Source organism: Schistosoma mansoni, chromosome 4 (genome assembly GCF_000237925.1).
Source record: "Schistosoma mansoni strain Puerto Rico chromosome 4, complete genome".
Lineage (NCBI taxonomy): Eukaryota > Metazoa > Platyhelminthes > Trematoda > Strigeidida > Schistosomatidae > Schistosoma > Schistosoma mansoni.
In genome coordinates this window covers 20,844,649-20,867,866 of record NC_031498.1, presented here as the reverse complement: position 1 = coordinate 20,867,866, position 23,218 = coordinate 20,844,649, and the positions used below count along the sequence as shown (strand labels likewise).

Genomic DNA, 23,218 nt, shown 5'->3' with positions numbered 1-23,218 from the left:
CCCTGAATCAAACCAACGATGGACTCAAATAGACCTTATTGCCATCAGTCATCGTTGGAGAGGCTCGATAGAACATTGTCGCTCGTACTGGAATACATGTTTAAACTCTGATCATGCCCTAATACGAGCAAGCATTTGCCTACACCTCACTGGACGCAGAAAAACCACATGAAGAAGACCCATCACAGTTGAAATCAGTGACGAGAAAACCAAAAGTAGATTCCAGGAACGACTGATGTCACACTTAGGTAGTTCTGAAAACGAGGCTGACCCAGATGTTGCTTGCAAAGATATACAAACAGCAGTGGAAACAGCAGCGACATCTATTAGTGATTTGAACCAAAGGGTTACGAAAAACCAGTGGATTTCTGAAATATCTATTGCACTGATAAACTTCCGTAAACTTATCCCATCAGGCTACGGACACGATGAAGAGCGAAAGCAAATCAGATTTAGGTTAACCAAAAGTCTACGGAACGACCGTGAGTAGTGATGAACAACGAAAGCAAAAGGGGTGGAAAAGGCGGCGACTGTAGGCAACACCAGACAACTCTTCAGACTAATAAAAGAAACAGAAATTAGGAAGTCAAGTGAAAGTGAGACGACCTCGGAAAAAGAAAACACTCTTATCTGCTCTCAGCCCAGACGTTTAGAACAATGGGCGGAACACTTTAGAGAAAAGTTTAGCTGGCCTTGAGCTACTCTACAAATACCCACCATTCCCAAACAGCCTGAAAGGAACATTGAAGTGGGCCCCCGACTCTAATTGAAGATCCAGAGGTTATAGCTAATCTGAAACGAGAAAAAGCAGCTGGTACAGAGGTCTTTAAGGATGGTGGTTCAGTTTTACCGATTAGGCTAACTAATATTTTAGGTAAAATTTAAGAACTGAATGTATCCCATCTCACTGGTTGTCCCAATATAAAAGGGTTCAAAATCATCCTGTGATAACCATTGAGGGTTTAGTTTAACTGATATAACATCTAAAATATTAGCCTCAAAAATTACCGGACGCCTAAGAAAGACGCGTGAACTGTAAACAAGAGAAAATCAGGCTAGCTTCAATCCTGATTTTAGCTGGATCGACCACAGATTCACAATTCGTCAGATTTTAGAGAGAAAACATGCATACCAGTGTCCGACAATGTGAGTTTCTCTTCAATCATGTGAGAACAATTCAAGAGGGAGAGTGGACTTTCATCACTCCCGACAGTACCAGGGCATTTGGGGGGATGAGTTAAGGTGTCTTAGTCTGTTTTCATAGGAAAGGCCAGAGAGACCTTTCACCATTTTAGTTCTTCGCCGTTAAATTCGTCCTGACTGTATCGACCACATATTCACTATTCGTCAGGTTTTAGAACACAGGCATGCTTATCGGCGTCCGACAATGATAGTTTTTCTTGACTTAAAAGCAGCATTTGACTCTGTAGACCGAGAGGTTCTGTGGCACTCTGTCACTGTAAGGTGAACCTCAGAAGTACATAAACTATGTGAAGGCTCTTTACTCGAACACTACCTGGAGAGTCAGAACTTATGGAGAACTGTCATCTGATTTTACAACCTCAAGTGGTGTCCGAAAAGGCTGTTCATTATCTCCATTTTGGTTTAGTTTTGGGGCGGAGACCTACTGCTGGAAATAAAATTCTCGTCAACTGGACTTTCAGGAATTGATCTCCCTTCAGGAGATCCATTTATCGACTTCGAATATGTAGATGACGTAGTCCTGTTCGGTAAAGACGCTGATAAAATGTAGTCTTTTGGTAGCACTGAGCAACAATGCCAGGATGCTGGAAATGAGTTCCTACCCCTCTAATTGCAAATTGTTGCTTCAGGACTGGCCTGTATCAACAACTGAACCAAGGATAGAGTGAATTAGTCGAAGGCGTCGACAACTCCACTTATCTTGGAAGTCTGGTCAGCCCTAATGGGTTGGTGCCTGACGAAATCTCTGCATGGATTCAAAAAGCCCGTTTGGCTTTTACCAATTTACATGGCTTATGGCGAAAGCAAGATATCCGTCTATCAACTAAGGGACGAGTATACTGCGCAGCAGTTCGCTCTGTTCTACTTCAGGGCTACGAAACGTGGCCATTAAGAGTAGAAGACACTCGTAAGTTACTAGTATTTGATCACAGATGTCTTAGAAATATTGCTCGCATCTGCTGGGATAACCGAGTAAGTAATAGCGAGGTTAGACACAGGGTATTAGGGAATGATGGTAAATCAGTTGCTGAGGTTGTGAACCTACATCGACTGAGATGGTTGGGCAACCTATTAGGCATGCCCAACCACCGATTATCATAGCGCGCAGTGCTAACTAGTGTTGGAGACGGATGAAAGAAATTTAGGAGTGGCCGAATCAAAACGTGGCACCAGTGCTTGAAGTCACTAACTTCTGATATGAGCCATGTTGGTAGATGCAGACTGGTTGGGGTCCGCGCGACTACCGTAACCAATGGTTGGAGACTCTGGGTGACGGCTCAGAATCAATCACAATGGCTTAGGTGTACACACTCTTTGTTTTCCCTTAAACTGTGAAGTTAAAATTACTTTATACCTTTCTTTCTATGAACTAATTCTTTTTTCCTGTATTATATCCTTATATGCAATCTTTCTTTTGTATATTACTACCATTGAAGTATCCGCTTCTATTAGTTTGGTGTTCATCTTGTTGTGCTAATGAGGAGTGGCAACTTGGACCGATGCATATATGTGCCTAGTCCTACATTGTAGCTGACTGACTGAGTGTCGGTAGAAATAGCTTTACCAAGATATTCTGATAAGACAGCTTTTACGGCATCATTTCTTGCCACTATGAACTGATTTTCTTGTACCATAAGTGATGGGATTCTATCACTTGTCCGACTTCGTCTCTTTATATTCGAGAAACTTTTCGGGCTATATCCACAATCCATAACCAATTCTTTTTTATATAAATGTCTAGCCTTACTTGTCAACGATTTGCAAGCATTCCTACTCTTACAATAAGTGGATACGTACAGTTCCGAGCCTGTTTGATATACATGCTCTAATGCCTTTTCCTACGTCTAGGGAGTTTCTTGACTTCTTTAGTGAACTACTGTTGTAGTATCTGGAGCTTGCCTTGGGATTCTCAGCTGCTTATATGCAAAAGCATCTTTAATGTAATGAAATTCCAAAAATCATCGATCCGGTTGTGTCTTTGTACCGAACTAGTATGAAACGATTGAATTTTTTGCGATCGCGTCTTGGTGTTAGGGGGCTATTTCAAGTTTGGCGTTAAGATTCAGTGGGTTGTTTCACCATAAGCATACTGAAGCTTCACCTTGGAATATTTTTGAGCGTGAACAATACAAAAAACTCAATGTGTGATCGTGAAGTCTTGATGAACGTTAGTTCACTGTGTTCTATGTTTAAGAATGCAACTAGTTGACCGTCTCCATACTTATCTCAGGTCAAATTCTGAAACGTTTCCTTGTTTCTTGGTATGTGTGTCATAGAAATGCTCATTCTTCATCCTAGAATTCTACTACGACCACGTTTTCTGTTAAAGTCAAACGTAGTAGATAACTTATCACAAATACTACTCATCCTTAAATTGATCTCGTTTTTAGCTGCTCGATTCTTATGATAACTCATTGTGTCCCGAAGCGGTCAAGAAATTATTAAGTGGTTTATATATTTTACGCTCATAAAATGAAACCTTTATGTTTGCTTCCGAGCGAATGACATTTATTATCCTTACTATTTTTATTTAGCTCAAGTCAACAGATCCTTGGTAATGACAGGGTTAGATCCCTTTTTTATCCAGAACTCAAGACCACTCGGAAACACTCCACTACCAAGTCAAAGTTTTGATATGCAACATACGGATAGCTTCCTTACTCTAATAATCACAGCCCCGATAATTATTGGTTTGTTTTTAATCTTGATATTCTCCGTTTTTGCTCTATTTTTGCCTCGATATCGTGTCTGTCGTCTAAAACAGGTAGGTATTCTGAATTTCATAGTTCATCTTGTAAAGAGCATGCGGTTCTCATGGAAGCATAAAACTTGTACACACTGCGGAAAATTGTCTGACTTGTTTAATCCTTTGCATTGTTTTTCTGTGTGTACACGTGGTCATACAGTCAAAGATAATATTTCAAATAAGTCAGTTGCTCAAAATGAGTACTTTGGAATGAACAGTCTTTCTAAACATCCAATAACGGGTCTTCGATGGTTATCTAATGAATGTATTGAGGTTAGTTTTATTCACAAGATTCTTTAGTATATTTATTCTTGTGTTAGGTTGTCGTTCCATGTTGATTGCATTTTCCCACCAAATATTATGTTCGCAGGACATGTGTATACTGTTTTTGTTATATGATTGAAACAACTATTGAAATAAAACAACATCAGTCTGTTGAGAGTTAGTCAGTGGCCTTGAGTGTTGTTAGAGATATGAGGGCGGTTATCGCTTCCCGGTAGCCCACACTGTGGGTCTGTTGAGAGTATTCGTATATACACACCTTATCATTTATAGCGCGTGGTATAGCGTCTAAATAAATATTGTTCAGTGCAAAGTTTTAGTTAATTAAAGACAAATGATTCAATAAAGTTTATTGACATATGTGGATTTAAACATAAAGAAGGATAATTGTGCTCGACCGAATTTGACGTGAAAAAGATAGGTAGGTTGAGGCTCGTTTTGCTGGAAGTGAAGGGTAACCAAATGGGACCATCGATTCGGCGTAGCATAAAGTAGTGTTTCATTCAGTCAGCTACAATGTAGGACTAGGCACATATATGCATCGGTCCAAGTTGCCACTCCTCATTAGCACAACAAGATGAACACCAAACTAATAGAAGCGGATACTTCAATGGTAGTAATATACAAAAGAAAGATTGCATATAAGGATATAATACAGGAAAAAAGAATTAGTTCATAGAAAGAAAGGTATAAAGTAATTTTAACTTCACAGTTTAAGGGAAAACAAAGAGTGTGTACACCTAAGCCATTGTGATTGATTCTGAGCCGTCACCCAGAGTCTCCAACCATTGGTTACGGTAGTCGCGCGGACCCCAACCAGTCTGCATCTACCAACATGGCTCATATCAGAAGTTAGTGACTTCAAGCACTGATGCCACGTTTTGATTCGGCCACTCCTAAATTTCTTTCATCCGTCTCCAACACTAGTTAGCACTGCGCGCTATGATAATCGGTGGTTGGGCATGCCTAATAGGTTGCCCAACCATCTCAGTCGATGTAGGTTCACAACCTCAGCAACTGATTTACCATCATTCCCTAATACCCTGTGTCTAACCTCGCTATTACTTACTCGGTTATCCCAGAAGATGCGAGCAATATTTCTAAGACATCTGTGATCAAATACTAGTAACTTACGAGTATCTTCTACTCTTAATGGCCACGTTTCGTAGCCCTGAAGTAGAACAGAGCGAACTGCTGCGCAGTATACTCGTCCCTTAGTTGATAGACGGATATCTTGCTTTCGCCATAAGCCATGTAAATTGGTAAAAGCCAAACGGGCTTTTTGAATCCATGCAGAGATTTCGTCAGGCACCAACCCATTAGGGCTGACCAGACTTCCAAGATAAGTGGAGTTGTCGACGCCTTCGACTAATTCACTCTATCCTTGGTTCAGTTGTTGATACAGGCCAGTCCTGAAGCAACAATTTGCAATTAGAGGGGTAGGAACTCATTTCCAGCATCCTGGCATTGTTGCTCAGTGCTACCAAAAGACTACATTTTATCAGCGTCTTTACCGAACAGGACTACGTCATCTACATATTCGAAGTCGATAAATGGATCTCCTGAAGGGAGATCAATTCCTGAAAGTCCAGTTGACGAGAATTTTATTTCCAGCAGTAGGTCTGTGATAAAACTAAACCAAAATGGAGATAATGAACAGCCTTTTCGGACACCACTTGAGGTTGTAAAATCAGATGACAGTTCTCCATAAGTTCTGACTCTCCAGGTAGTGTTCGAGTAAAGAGCCTTCACATAGTTTATGTACTTCTGAGGTTCACCTTACAGTGACAGAGTGCCACAGAACCTCTCGGTCTACAGAGTCAAATGCTGCTTTTAAGTCAAGAAAAACTATCATTGTCGGACGCCGATAAGCATGCCTGTGTTCTAAAACCTGACGAATAGTGAATATGTGGTCGATACAGTCAGGACGAATTTAACGGCGAAGAACTAAAATGGTGAAAGGTCTCTCTGGCCTTTCCTATGAAAACAGACTAAGACACCTTAACTCATCCCCCCAAATGCCCTGGTACTGTCGGGAGTGATGAAAGTCCACTCTCCCTCTTGAAATGCTCACATGTCCACGAGTATACAACCACTACCAGGGAAATCCAACTCACTGCCTTCTTGTGGTGAGGGTGTTATTTATGGAATTGAGAGGACGAAAAGAGAATGTCCGGCGCTTTAACCAGGTTGGTGGATATGGAGGATCCACATAGGGGAATTGAAAAACCCTCATTTCAATCTAATGGTGAACATGGGTCCAGTACTCTGAAGGAGCAAATGGTGTATGAACTTATTGTTAGTCGCCAGTTACGATGGGACTGCGTCTCTTTACGTTGCTCCACTGCCTTGTGCATTAGACCCTTAGGTCAAAGGCTCGGGGTGTGGCCTAAGAAAACCAGCTGCTTCGGTTTGGGCAACCGGGCAGTATCACAGCCCTCACACAAATCAATGATAAATACTACTGGTCCCACTGTTATTGTGTGGCGTATACGTATTTGGTGCTCCTTTGTACGGATTGTTTATGTGATCAAATAAAGAAATAAAAAGTTACACTACCGCAGATTACGGGGTGATATAATATTGGGTTATCTTATATTGAACGATGACCTTGGTATTAATGTCTTATCTTATCCTACCATATAGGGATGATCATCTAAGAAGTCATTTCAAGAAAATTCAAAGACTGAGATCAAATTGTTCACGTTAGGAGTTCCGTTTCTCTTACCGCGTGGTAGATTACTGGAATTCTCTACCAGAACACAAACTACCAGCAGCTTCTGTTGATATATTCAAAACAAGAGAGGATTCCCACAGCGCTACAAATTGCAAGGATTAATACAGGTCGACCGACTTCCTATCCTTACTACTGAAGACTGGAAACTAATTTTTGTCAACGTAACAGCAGTTATAAAGTGCTAGATTTGAAGCTGTAGTTTTAATGTCAATCAATTCCTCCAAGAATTCATGTATACTAACATAACCAGATTATATATATATATATAATGGGCATTTTCAAGGAAGATAAATGACAACTTAGTAAAGTAATGCCTACGTACTTCCCTACTACTGTGCATAAAATAGTGTTAACCATCAAGTGATAAAATATTTTTTAGACTCACTGGGAGGCGGCGATATTATGGTGTTATTATCTACACCATTGCAAAGAGGACCTTTGCAACAACAATTGGTAAACCCTTCTTTTGATTCAGATAAAAGATAACACAGTCCTGGCTCCTTAGGACAATCAGGATCCTAGAATGCAATCACACAAAGTGCTGAATTTACATCCGGGGACCAATGCCAGCAATCTTGGATGTGTTCAATGTGCTTATTAGATTCATTTTGCCATCGGAGTGACAATAAACAGTGAGAGACATCACGGTCGCACTTTTTTCTTCGATTCTCCCCACAGTTAGATGCTGATGGTGTACAATGGCATTCCATTTACGCATGCAAATGTGCACGTTGGGATATAATTATCATTATAGATGGAGTTTAACAACTACCGTAGCAAACCAAACCATTGTAACCGCTTATTTCTTATTTACATCAATCTTCAATTCAGATGCAGATTCAGATTTGTTCAGTAAAGACAGAAGGTCTATGGCCTGCGTTATTACTTTTCTAGTGGGCTTCCGTGGGTTTAGTCTTCCCTTGAACGAGTCAACTGAAGGTATGGACACCACTGCTTCGGATAACAATTTCACTGAACTGATGATTCAATGCAAAAACCTGTATGCCACGAATATTTTGTTCGTTCTTAGGTTTTCTACTCACTTGCTCTGTCGTCTGAGATGTCACAATCTAATGATAAGTAAAAGAGAGGATATATCAGGTACAAAATCCTTTATTAGTATACTATACATAAAAATCAGACCTGCGGTAAAAGAGTAAAGAGGTCTAGCTCTCCAACTGCTCTTCGTATGTTAAACCCAGAAGTTCTGGAACTGCACGGTAGCTGCCCTCTGTACTTTTTCTAGGATATTTCAGGCACCTTTTAAACAAGGGTTTGTAGCCTCAACGTAGTTTTCCAGCTTAGTTCTCACTAAAATTGTATAAACTATAGTGAACATGGTAGTATCTTACTTGGTGAATGTCCATCCTAAAGTCCATAGGGCCCTAAACACGTTAGCTGCAACTTCACAGCAGTAGGCTGTGGTCATAAAGTCATGACTCACTGTCACCCCAAGGTCCTTGTGAGACCGGACCACGGGTATAGCACTTCCCCTATTCTGTACCTATTAACCTTTGTCTCCCCAAAGTGCATGTAAATATACTGTGCCGCTTCGATATGCATCAACAATTGTTTAAACCGGTTGATCACAATATTTAAGCCTGCTTGAAGTGTGCATTCATCGCAATCTCCTGTCATTTCCCGCCAAACTTTTACATCGTCGCGTATAATAGCATTGGGAACTCAACTACACTTGGGAGTTCATTTACATATAGTACAAAAAGTAAAGGACCTAGGATAGAGCCTCGCGGTGCTCCAATATGTAATGGCTTCCAGGTGAAGCACTTAGAATCTATTCTCACTTTCTACGACTTATCACGAAATCTTTAAGCCATTTGAAGAGAGGTCCGTCAGTGTCCAGATTTTCCAGCTTCAAGGTCAGTCTATTCGTTGTCACTTTGTCAAGTGCTTTACTGAAGTATATATAGACAACATCCACTAATTTTCCACTGTCAAGAGCCTTATCCATTCCTCTCTTACTATAAGATTTGTTGTGCAAGATAACCTTTCTCTGAAACAATATTGTGGGTTGTTTAACAAGATGTTGTTTTCTACGAATGTCATTACGGTCTTTCTGATTATTCTTTTCAGTATTTTAACTACGACGCTGGTGAGGCTGACAGGTCTGTAGTTCGGCGGAAATTGCCTTCATCCTGCTTTAGGTATGGGATTGATGATTGCATTTTTCCAGTCTGTAGGTAACACATCGTAGTCGAGTGACATATTGAATATCACAGTCAGTGAGGCTGCAATATATTCAAAAAATAGTCCCAAGATTTTAGGGTGAAGTTTCACCCGGTCTTGTTGACTTTTCCGCATCTAAATTGATGAGAGCCTTAATTACATAGTCTCAATCGAAGTCCATAGTAAGTAGACGGTTTAATGACCTTGTTTTCTGGTCTAGTTCTTCGTCCAGAAGAGGCTCCCGGGTGAGAGCTGTCCGAAAATAGTTTGCTATAGCCTCTGCCTTTTCACGATAATCTCTATCATTTGAAATCCACTGCCTGTCTTAATTAGGTTTGTTGTCTGGCTATCTTCTCTGCACTCATTCTGACTAATATATTTCCGGAAAAACGTCCTTTGTTTTATACGGTCTTCAAAGCGGGCATAGTACATTAATACGTCGAAGGGGTAATCCACGTTAGGCGCTGATCGCGAGATGTGACTTTGAAGTTATCTGGTTCCTCACATCGTCCCCGTCTAACTCGAGTAGGCCTACAATCATTCGACAGAGATCATCAACGTTGATGGTCTACAATAGGTTGTTCTGAGTCCTTAGGAATATATCAAATTTACTTTGGAAGAATTCCGTTCTAAGAAACTTCGGCACTTACACTGACCTCACTAGTTTTACTGAACATACTGTAGCTGAAGGAGCCACGTCATGCATCCGCAACAAACCACGAGTGGATACACTGTATTACACCTCCGTTGCAACTACTAGCTAGCATAGGTCAAATGCGTGATCAGGTAAGTTTAACGATAATCAGTGAGTTCGTCCATTGTCGCTTTTTATTTTTACATATTGTTACACTTTTGTACTCTAGGACTTTTGTCGTCTATTTATACATTTTGTCCTCATTATGATGGAACAGAGAGCCGAAGTTTCGGAGATTAAGTCCCTCACGCCTCTCACCTTTTAACTCATGAAATTCTGGCCCTATAATATCGAGGCCTGGTTTTACTACGGATAAGTTTACCTCCATAAGCTCGGCATGATAAACACACGTGCGCGAATCCTCATAGTATGAACTCACTACCGCGAGGTCTCAACAACTTTTTTACAACCAGTATGTATACTTGTGAGGTTTGAGAACCTTACAACACCTTAAAAAAGACTGTCGTTAAACGAGAAGACCTAGCCGATAGATAAAGTTTAGACCTGGTCTTTTACAACATTGAACTGCAACACGGCTCAACAGGGGCGACTTCACTAGAACCAAAAGCTTTACAAAACACAACCTAAACTACCACATGTAACCAGCAATGTTACACAAAACATCATGACTAGAGGCCCAATCGTATTGTCGAAAGTGCGTCGACTAGCTTCTGAGAAAGCTGGGACTGGCCAAAGACAATTCGGTCAATGATATACTTGGAAATTATCTGCCTTGTGGACATCCCATGGGTATCTCCCATACAAATGGTCTCTAAAAAGGACAGAAATGATTGGTGTCAAACTGGCGATTAAATACGAAAACCACTCCAAATATTATCTATTCTCACACGCTCACAACCTAACAACTAACATAAAAGTTACAACTTTTTCCTCGAAAACCGAACTGGTTAAAGCATGTAACTAAATCCCTACGTCTGCAGACAACATTCTCAAAACCGCTATCGTTACTCCCTTCGAACTCTGTGAGATTTTGTCCATGCCTTCGGATCTAAAATGTGTTGCACATACCTTTCAGCGATTTATCGACGTCGCACTCAGTAGTCCCAACTTTTCGAACGCATGTTTAGATGTCTGATTGATCGCTAGTCTTATATCCAGAATCTGGACCTTGTTTTCGGAAGGCTCCAGAAACATGGTATTTCTATGTGAAGTATTGTCTAGTTTGGTATTAGTACAAAGGTAGTGGCACAATGCCCCAACCGCACAATCCTCGAAGCTAAACACGAAACAGCTGGGAAAATAGACTTCCAACATGTAACACTGAGAGAAGGTCAATAATAATGGACGCGGCAACAATAATTCGAAATTGACTCAATTGATTGGGTGGCATGGCTCAGCTTTGCAGGCGTGACTATTCTTGTGTGTTGTCTTATCCCTTTTATTTATTTTAAATATATTGTTCTATTATTATTCACAAGCATCTTATGGGTACATAAGTGTTGTGAAGAAACCACTTCGGGTTTCTTCGAAAATGCAGTAATACACAAGTTTCAACAATGTTAGCATTACATTTGCCATGTTTGAGAAAGGAAAGAAAAGGAAAACAAAATATTAATGATAGAATAGTAATAACAAATCAGATGTTCATTGCCTCCCAACTTACACATCAACAATGGAGCCTTCTATGCGTCATCTTGTTTACAGAATTCTATTCTAAATGTATCTTCCCAACGCCTAAACCACTTGAGAAAGGTATTTCCACTTTCGGGATGATAGATGAATTCCGGGATGCTGCTAGCAACTGCATCACAAGAAGTAGTTGAAACAGCTTGTGAAATCGAGTAATGGTTGTTAAACTGTTGCATCAGAGTCTCCAACAACCACATTTGCGCATCAAGTTGTGCTTGCTGTTGTAGTAGTATTCGGTTTAGCTGGTCATCTGATATTGGCATTACTTACTTACGTCTGTCACTCCCAATGGAGCATGGGCCGCCGATCAGCATTATCCACTTCACTCTATCCTGGGCCTTCCTTTCTAGTTCTATCCAATTTTCATTTATTCTTCTCATGTCTGCTTCCATTTCTCGGAGTGATGTGTTGTTTGGTCCTCTCTTCTCCTTTGACCTTCAGGATTCCATTTGAGGGCTTGCCTTGTGACGCATTTGTGTGCCTTCCTCAATGTGTGTCCTATCCACTTCCAGCGCTCCCTTTCTAATGGTCAAGTCTATGTCGGCGAACAAGTTAGCGAATTTCTGAATATGGAAGATTATGTGGAGAAACAATTTTGAAGTTGACGATAACTGTGTTTTATACTAACTACTACCACAGTTCATCTAATGAATTATTTAAATATAGATATAACAACTATAAATTCTTCTGCATTATAAATCTTTTTAGCATGTAGAATTATAGTCTGGTTCAGTACTGATACTACTTTGATAATAGATTTAATCCGAAAACGGTAAATTTGTCATGTGATTGCCTTGTGGCGGACCTAAAAGTATATTGACTCAAAAATAGCAATAAGGTTATTACGCCTATATGTTAATACAATAGTATACGGTATATAAGTTGTGAACACAAATAAAAGTTAAGAGACGTTACTTAAATCAGCTGACTGGTGCGTGTTCTGTTGAGTTCGGTACCAGAATCCACAATTATAGATAACTAATAATTCCAGGGAGGTTGACATGGCTCCAGCAATATAGCTAAACGTAAAATATAATGAGAATGTTACCACAGTCCATAAATATAGATGAAAGTTATTTTATGGTCCCATTATCAAAACCACATGCAATGGAGAACTAGAGGCGTGTGCATAAGTGTATTTATGGGAGGTTAACATCATCATGCTATGCGGGATTCAAAAACGGGAGTGTGTTCAAGACCATAAACTCAAACAACATGTACAATCATTTTGTGATAAATGTGCAGATTGTGAAAGTTGACAAAATAAATGCAAATAATATCGAAAACTATTTACAAAATATGTTCGCTGTGCCTACCTCCACATAGCTCCCCCAGAGTGTCCGGAGGTAACACTAGGTCGTAACAAACAAATCAAGTAGTAATATCGTATGTGTCAGTAATACACAAAGTGTTATTGTGCGTGAACGTACTCGATCACAACAAAAAGAACGAAAATACGGTCAGTATCTTAGTTAGCTGATTATTATGAAGTGCGAGACTGTTGATAAACTCACTAAATAAAAATTGGATTGTTTATTTTGATGTACAATTAATAAATAATTAACTACAATTCACTCTTTTATTATTATTACAAAATTTATTTTAATGTGACAAAACGATTGATTGTAGAGAAATGTAGTTAATTATATGCACGTGTGAAGAAAAGAAAAAATAGTTTTCATTAGGGAATTGAGTAAATTTAACAGTGTAACGCAAATCAATGAATGTTTGTTTTGATTTTAGCTACTCAACAAAATGTACATAACGCTTAAGTTTCTCCACGATCCTGCCGAAAAATGTTGAACAATTACCCTTAGTGTTCAGTTTTTCATCCTCCTCTAATCTCACAATAATTAATGAGAGAGGTTGTTTATCTGCAGTGTTATCTTCTTTGCCTTGTTGAGCTTCGTAGAAAGCTGGTTTTATACTATCTATAGAAATAGCTCCCTTCTTCCCACTTCTGTTGATGATGAGGTGTACGCTTGTATGTTTAATTACTTTATAAAGCCCTTCATTTGGTTGTTTCAACAGCTTTTTGACAGCATCGACTCGAACAAAAACGAATTTACACGTTTCCAGGCGTTTATTAAGTTGCACGCGATTGTTATATTCTCGCGGAGGTATTGCTTTGATGTTTTGCATCGTTTGCAAACAAAACAATTAGGATTACTTGATGTTGTTGATTCTTGGTTGACTAGTTGACCTGGTAATGTTAATATTGTAACATAAACTAGTTCAGCGGCTGTGCATCCTATATCGTCCTTGATGGTTGAATGAATTCCAGGGAGCATAAGCGGTAAAGCGTCGCTCCACTTTGATGTGTCAGATTGTGCCGTCAGTGAGCTTTTCAGTTGGCGGTGGAATCTCTCAACCAGGCCATTGGCTGCTGGGTGGTATTCTGATGTTTTGATGTGGTTCACACCCAGAAGTCTAGTAAACTCCCGGAATAGGATGGATTTAAATTGGGGACCACGGTCTGTAGTAATGATTGAAGGCCCTTCGTAGTTTGATAGCCAACGGTCAAGGAAAACAGATGTGACTGTTACTGCTGATGTATCTATGGTAGGGCATGTTATTACCCATCTTGTGAACCTGTCCACCGCTGTAAGAATATGCGTGAAGAATTTCGATTGTTACAGGGGACCAACCATGTCTAAATGAATATGCTGAAAGCGTTTGTCGGGTAGTGGGAATTTCCCGATCAGACAGATTGAGTGTCCTTGGACTTTGTTGCGTTGACACTGTATGCAGCGTTTTATATTCGAGTTAATTTTGGGCCAGACGAAACGTTCAGTGATGAGTTTCGTGGTGGTTCGGATTCACGGATGTAAAAGTTTGTGTAACTGTTGAAATATCTGTCGCCGAGAAGCTTTTGGTACAAAGGGGCGATATTGCCAGTTGAAATGTCGCAAATGATAGATGAGTCTGAGAAAGGAACAGGTACAGGCTTGAGACTCAAGTTAGATTTGTCTTCACAGGTTTTCAGGTCTGCATCGTCCACCTGTAGTTTCGACATAGTTTCGAGACTAATGTCATGTTTGTGTACCAGTATGTTGATGTCCTTTCTGGATAAGGCGTCTGCGACAATGTTTGAGTGTCCTTTGATGAACTGGATACCTGTAATGGATTGTGAATTGTAGTCTAGTTGTCTCGCTTTGCGTGGTGAGTGTCTGTCGTACGACGTGTTAAGAGAGTATTATAAAGGTTTATGATCAGTCATTACAGTGAAATCGCGTCCTTGTAATAGAAAGTTGAAATGCTTTGCTGCTAAATACATGTCTAGTAGCTCGCGTCCGTCTTTCTTGGGCCTCGCTTCTGCTTATCTATCCTCAGCAAATTTGCCTATTTTCACAGCCTAATCTGTAAAATCTTAAGTCGAAGAAGTCGCATCATTGTCTAAATTGACTCACCGTATCGTGATAATTAACAACGATATTTAGTACTTCTAAAGAACACCGAGTGATAGAATAATATGTTGAATGCGAATAGTAATAAGTTACATATGATGCCACAATGCCACAAGTATCCATTCGAATATACTGTCATAGTGACGAAAATTATATATACAGTGCAATATTCTAGAGAAACTTCCAAACTGATGCAGTACCACAAGTTATCATAGCGAAACGGGTACTTATAAAGCAAATATTTAGTTGTTTTCAATTTTCACAAACAGTCGTCCCTTAAGATTATCGGCATATCTCACCATTAAACTACGAAGACGAAAAAAGTTGGGCAAGAGTTTATTGATACATCATTACTACTGGTAGAGAAGCAGAAACATTTGATGCAGAAAAATCAGTTTACAAGTTGGATATATAGTTAGGTTAAAAATACTACTACAAATAACTTCTTATAGTAAGCAGTTGCTGTCACGTCTCCACACTTTATTGTATCCCGATCCAGATTTTCAATCTTAAAGAATAATACACAAAGTCAAGTGTTAGAGAAACTAGTCTTGCCTACTTATTGATGATTTTTAAGTAAAAATTGGCTTCGTTGAATCTGTACATATTGTTTGCTTTGTCTGGGTAGTGAAATTGTTGTTATTATGGAAGGTGTGAGTGTTATCAATCTTGTATTGACTGCAATGTCCAAGAATATGATGAACCACAGTTTTTATTTCGTAATCGATCCACTGCTACTAGACACGGAAGCCCGTTAAGCGGAAGCTTCTTCTATTCCGTCCTCAACCATTTGAACCTGTAAAAATTCGTCTTCCTATGTATGTCAGTAGCATATAAATGCCGTCATATGACGGCAACGATACGATCCAGGTTACATCTGCTCTCAATTCTGCTTGCTTCCAAGCAAACAAAACAGAACGTTCTCGACCAAAACTGTCCCCCAAATTTCCCTAACCGGACAAAAGTTTCTCCAAATGGGGGGATTGGGAAGTTAAGAAGCAACAACCGGTCCAACGTGTGCACTTTAAAACAGAGAGAGCTAAATAAATGTTCTTCGCAATGATTTTGTGGTTTTGCTGCGGCAAAAGACCACTTACATACGAAAAAACTGGTATTTTTGCAACCAAAAGGACACCCAACAGACCATCAGGATTTGAAATATGAAATGACCGCCTCTTGTCACACACTTCAAGGTTGTGAGAGCCGAACGGCGGGTGACTTCGAAACGACCTGACTTTTTTTGTCGTGACGCTAAGACATGTGCTTCTACTTTTGATTGCAAGACCAGTAATGTGAGGCTTGTGTTATTTCTGACTTGTTAAATGCTTTTCTTGATAAATGTAAGTGTATCGTGTATACTTGTTGGATCATTGACTCACCTCTTTTGTTTTTCTTTTTTCCAGTCCCTTTCATTCACGTTACTCCCATGGTACACAAAATATCTTGTAGCTAAACGCAGACCGCCACATTCATAATGGGTATCGGGTCGTCTATGGGTCGTGTGCTTAGTGTGGATCCTCTCGTGTCTCTTTGGAGCTTCGTATGTGGTTGCACTTCGTTTCTGTTTCTTCTTCACATTGATGTTTCCTCTTCAGTGCTAAACTGTATTTTTAGGTCTCTCTTCTTACAAAGTTGTTTACTAATGCCTGCATTGTTGTTTGTTGTGTTCAACATAAACAAGTTTGTTAGTGGCGTCCATCAGTGCTCTGTTTTTGGAAACTTTTGGCGCGCATATCTTTTAGGCTGTGTTTTCGGTCTCGGGTCATTCTTCGCTTTGGAGTCTGCCATGATGAAGATTCAAAGTGAATTTTGTATATTTGGAATCTATCTTGACTTCCTTGCATTTTTCCACTGGTCCGAGTTTTATTTTACTTCCATTTACAACCTGAGCAATTGTTCACTAGATATATATATGCTCACACATAGCTCTGAATATCTTTTGGCCCTTACTGCAAGTGTACTTGAGTACTGGCTAAAGCATTACTTATCATACGACGTGTTTTCATCATACAGATGGAGTAGTACTGTTTTTAATTGTCTCGGGTTTGGGATGTGCATTTTCGGCGAAGTTCTACGTAAGTTAGCCCTGCTCACAGCTGGGGGGAATTTCAATCATTATGTGCAGTTCGAAAAGAATCGCAAACATCAGTTGGTAACAAGTGGAGTTTACTCGTGGTTTCGTCATCCGGCTTATGTTGGTTGGTTCTGTTGGTGCATTGGTACTCAGGTTTTACTCATCAATCCCTTGTGCCTAGTCGCTTATACTGTAGTGACATTTATTTTTTTCAAAAGAAGAATATATGCCGAAGAAAAAGCACTAGTAGATTTTTTCGGAGAAAATTATCGAAAGTATCAAAAATTGGTTTCTACTGGAATACCTTTCATACATGGCTATGTATCTCACTAACTGCTGTCGGTGATGAGAAAAGTATTATTTATGTAAAAAATTCCAAAAAATAAACATTTCCAACTGTAGACTTCCTTTCTTTCCCAAACATTTTTGTAGATTGAATTGGTCTTCACAGTAACGATAATCTAAATGCAGGTCAGAGTCAAAGTATCTAAACTTCCGTAGGACTCTTCACAATGTCATTATATTAGGATTAATAAAAACTGGTGCGCTGGGTCTAAGCTAAACTTGCTTCCAACAACAGCACTTCAATAATCTCTAACACCTTTGATCTTAAGGGCTAGCGAACTACCATTGTCTAATTCATTAACTGACCAATTCATAGTGTTGCTTCCATTCATTACAACAAACCTAGTGAACATTTCTCGGTGTTAAATGCTTGTTTTGTAAGACAATCTGATGGATTGTTAAAATACACTTAGGTCCATATACATATATAACTCTCAAATGTTTTTATAACATCCGACCTGAAAAACTACAACCTACTGTAAGTTGTCATTAATTTGTAGCCATTAGCATGCCTGATACTTAACAATATTTCCAATTGTTTGTTGTTTTTACTCATTTCCAGGCAGTAACACTCCATACAGACTTGGGAGATTTAAAAGTGGAGTTATTTTGTATGCAGGCACCCTTAGCTTCAGAGGTAAGATTTACTATTATTTCAGTTTGTGTTAGTCTTTTTGATAGTTTTTCTGTAGTACAAGTTGGCGATTATGCTACTTAATTCAGCTGTCTACAGAAGTTTAGCTAGGAGAAGTATCCTACTGACCTGTTCACCGACCAGCGTACCCTATATAATTGATAAGTTTCTGAAGATAGGAGGGTCCGTAAACCGCGCTGTTTACTGGCCATTGAAAAATGGAATTCAACCAGTTGGCACTTTGTTGATTCAAAGTTCGTCTCCCGAATCTCTACGCTATACTTTGCACAAAATTCCATCACTTCACTGTATACATTGTGTTGTAAATTCAGAGGGAAAAAAGAGTATGTTCAGGCTTCCAATGTTTCGCATCAACTCCGATCCATCAATTTGGCCGGTTGAGAATGTAGAAAAATATTCTTCTTATCAATATCCTGGTAGATTGTGTGTAGAATCAAATCTTTCTATCCGTCCATCTGTCCCGTCTTCGAAAGAAATGACCAGTATACTTATGTCTTGTCAATCATTTGATGATCAAGTTTCCACTTTTTATCATCTCACACGTTTAACTGAACAGGATATTTTGGCTAGATTTGTTCTAAGTGACAGTATTGAAGAAATCCTGGGTTTCATATTTCATGGGACAGAAGTTTCAATATTTGGTTCTGTGCTCAATGGTTTAGGATCAATTAGTTCAGACATAGACCTTGTTGTTAAACTACCATTAAATTATGACAATTTACAGTATCTTTGTGATTCCAAACCAAATTGTATGACATCAGATTTATTTCAAACAAAAATAATATCATTGGATCCAGATTTTTTAAAGAACAAATTCTTATATTTTCTACAGAGGATGTTAAGAAAGTTGGATCCGTTAGGATTTAAATACTCGCAAGTATACCATGGTCGAGTTCCCATTATCCATTTGGATCGAATTAGTATTCTTAAAGTTGGCTTGGATATTTCATCGCTTACCGAATCTACTCTGATAAATAATGGGGAATCAACACATCATGGGACTAAAATGGCTGAAATACTTCATTTCCTAACATTATGTATCCCTGAAATCCCAAAGTCCGTAGCTCTGATAAAATATCTAGCTCGTAAACTGCGTTTAACTCGTAATGGTCCAAATCCTGGATTTACTAATTTCAAATTAATTTCACTCTTTATTAACTTTTTACAAGTTTCAAACTATGCGCCTTCGTTTATTCGTCTACAATCGCTCATTGAAAATTCCATCGCATTGGATAGTGCAAGTGCTTTTTCTGTCCACCTTCATTTCCCTGATCTTAACCCATTTCCATCTATGGAGGATTTACTGGGTAACTTCCTAGTTTATGTATGCAGCATAAAACCATGTGACATAATCATTGACCTGCGTAATGGCTGTTTAACACCACGACTGGAATCTACTGATAATGAGTATACGGATCATATGATAACTCCTGGAAAACATTTTATACTCTGTCCAGACCCTACATATCCACAATGTAATATCTGGTCTGGTATCAATGAAGATCATTGGTCAAAGTTTGTGCAGATATGTCGTGTACTGCAAGATACCTTAGAAATGCAATGCAATAAAAATGAAAATTCTAAATGGGGTCTTCTTGCTTTGACTGATTTAGATGATTGTACCAAATCAAAATTTGTAAATGTTTCTGACTACTACCAGCTGGTAGATTATTTTCAGTCTTAACATGTATACAAACAATTATCTTTTTATTTTTAACAAATATTTTTTATAGAAAAATATTTATAAATAAGATTCTAGCTCGTACATACATCCTTGTGTTCTTTCCTGTTTTTTGTGTTTGTATGTGTCTCTTCCCTAATTTGCAGAATTTTTTAGCATTATGTGCTTCGGATTATTATAAAGGCTGCATATTTCATCGTAATATCAAAGGATTTATAGTGCAGACTGGGGATCCTACTGGTAAGGTGAATAATGCATGTATAACTTTAACCCAATGTGCCTGTTTTCTTAAGGAACTGGCAAAAATGGACAGAGTATTTGGAAAAAACGATTCAAAGATGAATTTCATGACTCATTAAGGGTAATTTGTAATAAAACAATGATTGTTATGTTAACAATAGCATAATGCTCGAGGAATTATGTCAATGGCTAATAATGGTCCAGATTCTAATGGTTCCCAGTTTTTCATCACCTACAGTAAACAAACCATGTTAGATATGAAATATTCGATCTTCGGAAAGTGAGTGAATTTTAAAACAGGCTTCGATCCTACTTTTTTTTACCATTAGCTACTGTTTAGGACTTCGTATTTATTTAATGAGATCGTTCGAATACAGGAGCTTAATTTAGTTATCTATTCTAAAATCAACTGGTAATTTGTGTCTGTGTTCCCAACTATATAACAAGTTAGAGTAAAGTACAACAATCGTCAAAAATAAAGGATAAAGCTGTAATATAGGATAACTAGTTTGGGGTTTTTCAGTCATAATAAGCGTAGAGCTTGTCACAAAGTATATGCTAGGTAAAACTAACAAGATGATCAGTAAACAAGCCGAAACAATGGAGGTATGAATGATAGTAAGTAAAACTAAATATCGAAATTGTGGTTCGAAAATAATCTATGTATGAAGGAATGTAGAAGCTCAAAATCTCAGTGTGATTTAAGAGTGATGGCATCTGTACTACTGATTAATTTTGAGTCATGTCACCCAATGTCCCAAATCACTGGTCACAATATCTCGTAAGTCATGTTTCACAGTCATATTGTAATATAGAGCGAAGTGTTACCCAGAATACTCCTTTGGTTGCTAGATAGGCATTTCTACTTCATGTAGTAGGCAAGTTGGCAAGAGCCAATCGAGTTTTCCGAATCCATGCCAAGTGTAGAATTCGATGCCAAAGGAAGTGAATACATTCGAAATATCAAGACCAACCTCAGACATCTCCACATAAATTTTCTTACTATCATGAAGCTTTGGATAACTTGTTGTTTGTCATTACACTTTGATATGGCTTCTTTGATCCTATTTTCATTGTTTTTCATCCTACCGCAATGTATATACAATACTTAATAGTCGATTTGATTTATATCTGGCAACCACTTTGCTAAAATATCAGTTGGAAAAAATTATGGTTAAACCACTTATTATTGGTTCAATAGTGTCTAGTATTAATATTGCTGTCCAGCCGGGTTGTTTGGTACTCCTTAATAATGGAATTTAAAGTGTTCATTTCTTTTTGTTTATGACGCCATTGTAAAAGATTCTAAGGTATGCCAAATAAACTATAGTTCTAATATATCACGCTCTTTGTCCTTATGAGCCAACTATCCTGTAATCTTTTTCACTATGCTTTTACCACAGTCACCATTTAGATTTTGATTTAAGCCGATGGAAAAACTTCATTTTGTTAGCGTATAACAAGTTTATATTATATTTATCGTCTAAGTATGTATTGGAAAATATCCAGGTATAAAACGAACTAGTTTACTATCAATGACCGATGTGTGTATACAGCCATTAAGACCATAATGAAAACTTAATAAATTATCGCCTCTCATATTACTTACTTGTAATCCTGTATATTCTGGTGGTCAGTACAAACAGATTTACTTAAAGTGCTCTGATACTCTAGTTGATTATTTAACTAAAAAAATTCAACATTTAAATAATTGACTGATTTCTAACGTCATTATGTTTATTATTATCCATGGATAGAAATAATCAGTTATTTTTTATGTTTCACGTGACCAGTGACTTTATGATTGAAGCAACTGAGCCTCCAACTAAGGTACCAAGTTCGAATTCCACCAAATAGTTTCTTAAACCTCCACAATCTATTGTAATATAAGTATTTTATTCAAGTTCAATTTGTTTTCAACAACTCTTGGTTTATGAAGATTAAAGTTTGTTATAAATGATCAAAGAAATTAGTTCAAATTCACTGTAAACTAAATATTAAGTTAGTATTGAAAATAGTTCGATTCACACTCTGAAGTAACGGCATTTAAACCTCTATTTTAAATCCAAAGTTGTAACCTGTAGACTTGTTTGATTTATTTATTTAACACATACACATTGGTACAAAGAGGCACCAAATAGATATGCACCACATAAATCATTTGATTTGAGTAAGGGCTGTGATGCTGCCCAGGTGCCCAAACCAAAACAGGTGGTTTTTTTGGGGGGCCACACTCCAAGCCTTTGATCTAAAGATCAGGTCCACAAGGCAGTGAAGCAACGTAAGGAGATGCAGTCCCATGGTAACCGGTGGCCAACAATGGACTCACACGCCATTTGTTCCCTCAGAGTACTGGAGCCCATGTTCACCATTAGATTGGAATGAGGGTTTTCCAACTCCCCCTAGTGGATCCTCCATATCCACCAACTCTGTTAAAGTGCCGGACATTCTCTTTTCGTCCTCTCAATTCCGTAAACAACACTCCCCATCACGAGAAGGCAGTGAGTAGGACTTTCCTGGTAGTGGTTGTATACGCGTGACTATGTAAGAGCATTTCGAGAGAGAGTGGACTCTCCCCACACTCGACTGTACCAGGACATTTAGCAGCGTGACCTGCAGAATCACTTGTCTTTTGATTATGTTAAGTGCCGTTACTGGAATCAGATAAGGGTGTGTAATAAATTGTGTTTCTACGTATTTTTTTTATCTTATTTTTATCTTTACATACAAACGAATCATCATCTCATATTTTATAATTCAATCCATTATTATTATTATTATTTCTATTGTGTTTACTTATTGCTCAGAGTAATTGATGGATGGGATGTTTTGGATGAATTAGAGCGTTCACCTGTTGAAGAAAAAACTTATAGACCTTTAACAGATATTCATATACAAAATATAACAATCCATGCTAATCCATTTGCAGAATAATAATATCTTGATGTTCATCTTCTAATTTTGTAAATATACTTTGATCAGTTGTCAATATATGTGTATATTTCTACTACCACTTCTTTTTTTGTTATCATTAAATAAATGTGTATGTTTTTTCTTACGGTAATTTTACAAGCAGTCCTCATTACCTGTTTAATTCCAACCTTCCAAGAACTAATGCTTTTCTCACAGATTTCTGTTTATTTACTTTATATGCAAATAGTACATTATCACCAGGTTTAAGATCATAGAAAAATGTAGACATTACCGGTAGAAGTTTGTTGCATTTTATATCAGAGACTAACTTCAGTTGGAAAACTATTTAAAATCAACTTGCAAAGGAAATCTGTTTCATCTTAGTATGAAATGCTGAGAAACCTAAA

The 23,218-nt window shown here is 38.3% G+C and overlaps 4 protein-coding genes across 5 annotated transcripts; 3 read left to right on the top strand and 1 right to left on the bottom strand.

The window, feature by feature from the left end:
* Positions 1-7,324: 7,324 nt before the first annotated feature.
* Positions 7,325-7,678, bottom strand: Smp_212110.1 (the record flags this gene model as incomplete). 2 transcript variants are annotated; one of them, XM_018797160.1, is made up of 2 exons in its annotated part: positions 7,325-7,486; positions 7,520-7,678. In XM_018797160.1, the coding sequence occupies 2 exons, from the start codon at positions 7,676-7,678 to the stop codon at positions 7,325-7,327; spliced, it is 321 nt and encodes a 106-aa protein (XP_018652230.1). The 2 variants fall into 2 exon arrangements, with proteins under 2 accessions (XP_018652230.1, XP_018652229.1); XM_018797161.1 differs by lacking the exon at positions 7,325-7,486 and having other exon boundaries at positions 7,487-7,678.
* Positions 7,679-16,165: 8,487 nt separating this feature from the next.
* Positions 16,166-17,557, top strand: Smp_080130.1 (protein-s-isoprenylcysteine o-methyltransferase,putative (ec 2.1.1.100) (isoprenylcysteine carboxylmethyltransferase) (prenylcysteine carboxyl methyltransferase) (pccmt) (prenylated protein carboxyl methyltransferase) (ppmt) (farnesyl cysteine carboxyl methyltransferase) (fcmt)). Its single transcript, XM_018797159.1, has 2 exons — positions 16,166-16,243; positions 16,307-17,557. The coding sequence occupies exon 2, from the start codon at positions 16,378-16,380 to the stop codon at positions 17,308-17,310; it is 933 nt and encodes a 310-aa protein (XP_018652228.1). The 5' UTR covers positions 16,166-16,243; positions 16,307-16,377; the 3' UTR covers positions 17,311-17,557.
* Positions 17,558-18,302: 745 nt separating this feature from the next.
* On the top strand, positions 18,303-19,661 carry Smp_165320 (hypothetical protein; the record flags this gene model as incomplete). Its single annotated transcript, XM_018797158.1, has 1 exon — positions 18,303-19,661. The coding sequence occupies one exon, from the start codon at positions 18,303-18,305 to the stop codon at positions 19,659-19,661; it is 1,359 nt and encodes a 452-aa protein (XP_018652227.1).
* A 119-nt stretch (positions 19,662-19,780) lies between these two features.
* Smp_080150 (peptidyl-prolyl cis-trans isomerase-like 3,putative (ppiase)(rotamase) (cyclophilin-like protein ppil3) (cyp10l)) lies at positions 19,781-22,905 on the top strand (the record flags this gene model as incomplete). The annotated part of the gene is made up of 4 exons (XM_018797157.1): positions 19,781-19,898; positions 19,952-20,019; positions 20,060-20,178; positions 22,706-22,905. 4 exons carry the CDS (start codon positions 19,781-19,783, stop codon positions 22,830-22,832), a joined length of 432 nt encoding a protein of 143 aa, XP_018652226.1. The 3' UTR covers positions 22,833-22,905.
* Between the last annotated feature and the right edge of the window lie 313 nt (positions 22,906-23,218).

Excerpts from the sequence above, each read along its gene's own strand:
- Smp_080130.1 (XM_018797159.1), top strand. The coding sequence starts at position 16,378 with ATGGGTATCGGGTCGTCTATGGGTCGTGTGCTTAGTGTGGATCCTCTC.